The following is a 4,779-nucleotide window of genomic DNA, read 5'->3' on the forward strand; positions in this document are numbered from 1 at the left end:
GGCCTGGACCAGGCTCTGTGCAAGCCAATGTCAGCTCACTGCAGCGGAGAGGAGAAACGGGCTATGACTAGGGCCTGTATGGGAGAGGCCAGCAGTGGCACGAGTCTCTGAGATGCTGCACTCAGTGTCCAGGACCGCAGGTTCGAGCCTGCAGGTCTCTCTGTACATGGCGAGTGCTACTGTGAGCTGGTCTGGCTGAGGCTGGGAGTACATCCTGGAGTCAAGACCCTATTGGAGGGAACAACCAGTGGTGTGGAGATTAAGGCAATGGATCCCACATGGCTGACTGCTTGGTTCGGGTCCTCGACCCGGTGGTTTGAAAATCATGCTGGGTGCATGTGCATGGGTACCCAGGATCCTAGGAGAAGAATGAAGAAGGGATTGTGATGTGGCTGTTCCCCTTGGGGGGTGAGTTCTCACTTTCCCTCTGTCTCTGCTTCTTTCCAGGGAGCACACATACCTGGAGGCAAAAGCTTAAAAAATAAATCACGGGACCAGCAGATGGCGGAATGGTTACGTTGCTGGACTCCCAAGTAGGCGGCTGTGATTTGAGTCCCAGACCCAGTGGCTTAAACCTCATCCTGGGCTTGGGTGCATGTGTGCTCAAAACCTGAGAGGAGAATGGAGAAGGGACCGGGCGTGGCCATGCACCTCAGGGGGTGATTTCTCACTTTCCCTCTCTGTCTCTCTCTAGCGAGTGCACACACCCCATAGCTAAACCCTAAAAAAAAAAAAATAGTATTAGGATGAAAGTTTCGTTCAACAAATGGATTAAAAAAAAAAAAAAAAGATTTATTTATTATCATTTTTTAAAAATTTGACCAGAGAAAAACAGAAGACAGAGAGAGAGGGAAAGTGAGAAAGCAAGCCGGCAGGTCTGGGACTTCCACCCTGGTCAGCCATGTGGGAGTCCAGCACCTTAACCACCATGCCACGTGCTGGCCCCCAATAAACAGGTTTCAAAGAGCCAGAGAGTGACGTCAACCAGAAAAGCCAGGGCTGGAGACAGACAGGGTCTTGGAGCCATTACCTGAACACCTGGATACAGCCATGCCTGAAGTCCACCCTGCACCCTCAGAATGCTCTGTTACCTCAATGCAGAACCCAAAGAACCAGCTAGATTCCCCGCCACACACACGCCACCCCCAAGGCACTCACCTGCCTGCTTGCAGGAAAAGGCAAAGACGATGATGTCGTCGAAGGACCAGGTGTAGTCGGGGTGGGGCGGGTAGAAGGCCAGGTTCCTGGACGCCGCCTTGCGCAGGTCGATCAGGAAGGTCGAATGCACCATGGGAACCGCGAAGCAGCCCTGGCGGTCGCGCTTGCGGATGGGGATGTAGGCGGGCGTGCGCTTGTAATAGCCCTGCGGGGAGGGGTTAGGGGAGTCCGTGGGGGTCCCCAAAGGGCAGAGGTCAAGAACAGAGGGCTTCTCTGGCTTTGCGGGGGGTCACACGGCAGGATCTAGGGACCCGGGGCACGGGCTCCACCCCAGAGTCTGGGATGATAGACAGAGCAAGGAAAACTGGCCCACATGGACCCGTCTCCACGCGCCGGATCAGAAAGGCAGAGGTGGGGTGGTTAAGGCGTTGGACTCCCACATGGCTGACCGGGTTCAAATCCCGGACCTAGCAGCTTGCTTGCTTTCTTTCCTCTGTCTCTAGCTCTGTCTGGTCCAATTAAAATAATAATAGCGGCCGGCAGGCGGCATGGTGGTTAAGGCAGTGGACCCCCCCAGAGGGCCAACAGTGGTTCGAGTCCCAGACCCAGTGGCTTCCTTTCTCACTATCACTCTCCCTCTCTCTGGTCAAATTGAAAAATAATAATAATAAATATGGCATATTGGCTACATTGCTGGACTCCCATGAAGTGTGCGTGCATGCCCAAGATCCCAAGAGGAAAATGGAGGAGAAGGGATTGTGGCATGGCCATCCCCCCTGGGGGGTGATTTCTTGCTTTCTGTCTCTCCATCTCTCTCTGTCTGTCTGGTGAGTGCATGTGCCCTATAGCAAAAACCTCTCCAAAAAAAAAATAAAAGAGGGACCAGCAGGTGGCATAATGATTACACTGCTGGACTCCCATGTAGTTGACCATGGTTCGAGTCCCAGACCTGGCAGCTTAAGATTCATACTACACCCGTGTGCGTGCGTGCCCAAGATCCTGAGAGGAGAATGGAGGAGAAAGGATTGCAGCACGGCCATCTCCCCTGGGGGTGATTTCTCACTTTCTGTTTTTCTCTGCCTCTCCAGCAAGCACACGCCCCCTGTAGCAAAAGTTTCTGGGGCCGGCAGGTGGTATGGTGGTTAAGGGGTGGGGGCGCTGGACTCCCACATGGCTTACTGTGGTTCAAGTCCCAGACCTGGAGGCTTGCTTTCTTACTTTCCCTCTCTTCTCTGTCTTATTCTTATTCTCCCTCTTGCTCTGTCCCTCTCTGGTCAAACTAAAATAAATAGATAAATAAACAAATAGATAAATAATAATTCTTTAAAAATATCTCTCTTGGGACCAGCAGGTGGCATGGTGGTTAAGGTGCTGGACACTCCCACATGGCTGATCACGGTTCGAGTCCTGGACCTGGTGGCTTCCTTTCTCACTTTCCTTTCTCTCTCTCTGTGTCTCTCTCTGGTCAAATTAAAATGAAGGAATGAATGAATAAATAAATAAATCTTTAAAAAAAAAAATCTCTCTTAAAAAAAAAAAAAGATGAATTTTATGTTATAGGAATTTTACATCAGTTAAAACCAAAATGACTCAGGGCCAGCAGGTGGCATGGTGGTTAAGGCACCGGGCTCCCACATGGCCATCTGTAGTTCAAATCCCAGACCTGGTGGCTTGAAACTTATGCCAGACATGTGGAAGTGCATGCCCAAAATCCTAAGAGGAGACAGAGCAAAGTGGATTGTGGTATGGACACATGGACACCCCCAAGGGGGTGTTTACTCACTTTCCCTCTCTCTGTCTTTCTGTCTCTCTCTCCAATAAGCACTCGTGCCCAATGGCAAAAATTTAAGGGGCATAAAAATAAATGACAGTAGGAAAGTAGACAGGGCTCAGGGCCACCACCCACTCTGTCATCCCCCCACCCCCGCTTTGCCTATGACCTCAGACTCAAATCTCAGTGGGACTTGCACCTGGGCCTGACCAATCAGAGCCTCCTATTTTTCCTGGCGTTGGTAATTGGTTGAGGAGGTAGGGAGGAGACTGGAGATGGCCCAATCAGAGCAGACGGTGGCTAGACACTGCTGAGCTTATCTGGGGCAGTGTGACAATGAAGCCAGCCAAGGGATGAAAAAAGACCCTTGTTGGAACACCTGGATCAAGCCGTGCCTGAAGTCCTCTCTGGCATCGCTACTTCATAACTGCACAATTTTGGCCAAGTAACTTCCTCTGTGTTTCTGTTGGCATCTCAGTCATGTCGAAAGACAATCACAGACCATCCCTCACTCTTGCTCAGCCCAGTGGCCACCACTCCCGGGCCACTGCCCTACCTGGGAAGTCATTCCACACCAGAAGTTGGAGTACGCAGCCCGGGAGTCCAGCATGGGGGCGACAACCGTCTTGTTCTCGGCGATGAGCAGGCTCAGGGTGTCGGGGTTGAGGATGAAGTTGTCCGCGTCCACGAACTGCAAAACACCCCGACGTGGCATCAGCGTGGGCTACCAGAGAGGTCCCAGGGCACATCACAGCTCAGAACAGCTGAGGCAGGGACCAGCAGTTAGCATCATGGCTATGTCGCTGGACTCCCATGTAGCTGACCGCAGTTCGAATCCCAGACCTGGTGGCTTAAACTCACGCCGGGCGCGTGTGCGTGCGTGCCCAAGATCCCGAGAGGAGAATGGAGGAGAAGGGATTGCAGCATGGCCATCCCCCCTGGGGGGGTGATTCTCGCTTTCTGTCTCTCTGTCTCCCTCTGTCTGTCTGGTGAGCGCACACGCCCTATAGCAAAGACCTCTCCAAAATAAATAATTAAATAAATAATACCCATACTTTTTTTTAAAAAAATAGAAGAATGGGGCTGACTGGTGGCATGGTGGTGAAGGCGCTGGACTCCCACATGGCTGACCATGGTTTGCATCCCAGATCTGGTGGCTTGCTTTCTCACTCTTTCTCTCTCTCTCTCTCTGTATCTCTCTGATCGAATCAAAGAATGATAATAAATAAATAAAAATTAAATACATAATTATTTTAAAAACAGAAGAAGAAAAAGAGACCTTTCTAGCAATCATTTCAAAAACGTGGGACAAACAACTTCCCATTCCATTCCGAGTTTTCCAAGTCCCCAGTTACAAAAATACTACTTAGTGTCAAAAGCTGCTTTGAGCCTTCAGCCGGCACCGGCACCGTGAGTCCCACCCGGGTTTGCTAAGGGAAGACGGAAACGCCAGCCAGCTTCAAACCACCAAAGACAACATCCACGGAAGCAGGACAAGGCGACTCTGTGCTGGAAGGTTCCAGGAGGTCCCGGACTCACCTCTGCCCCTCCCCAGTCCTGAGGCTCCCCCGGGGGTGGGGGGGAAGCTGTCCCCTCCCTCCTAAGCCTCTGATTCCTCATCTATAAAATGGTCTGATAAGCAGGGGCTGGAGGGTGATGCAGGGATAAAGCACCATGCTTGGGGCCAGCAGATGGCATAATGGCTACATTGTTGGACTCCTTTGTAGTGGCCCAGGGTTCGAGTCCCGGACCCGGTGGCTTAAACTCACGCCGGGTGCGTGTGCATGCGTGCCCAAGATCCCGAGAGGAGAATGGAGGAGAAGGGATTGCGGCGTGGCCATCCCCCCTGG

At 51.9% G+C, this 4,779-nt stretch overlaps 1 protein-coding gene across 1 annotated transcript in view; it reads right to left on the bottom strand.

Annotated features, from left to right (window-relative positions):
- COLGALT1 (collagen beta(1-O)galactosyltransferase 1) overlaps positions 1-4,779 on the bottom strand; it is a gene marked incomplete at its 5' end in the record, with an annotated part of 38,002 nt that overhangs the window by 30,069 nt on the left and 3,154 nt on the right. Inside the window, 2 exon segments of the mRNA XM_014587324.1 lie at positions 1,159-1,363; positions 3,486-3,620. Coding sequence (XP_014442810.1) covers positions 1,159-1,363; positions 3,486-3,620 — 340 coding nt within the window.

The sequence above is a fragment of the Tupaia chinensis genome, unplaced genomic scaffold, assembly GCF_000334495.1.
Source record: "Tupaia chinensis unplaced genomic scaffold, TupChi_1.0 Scaffold000201_1, whole genome shotgun sequence".
Lineage (NCBI taxonomy): Eukaryota > Metazoa > Chordata > Mammalia > Scandentia > Tupaiidae > Tupaia > Tupaia belangeri.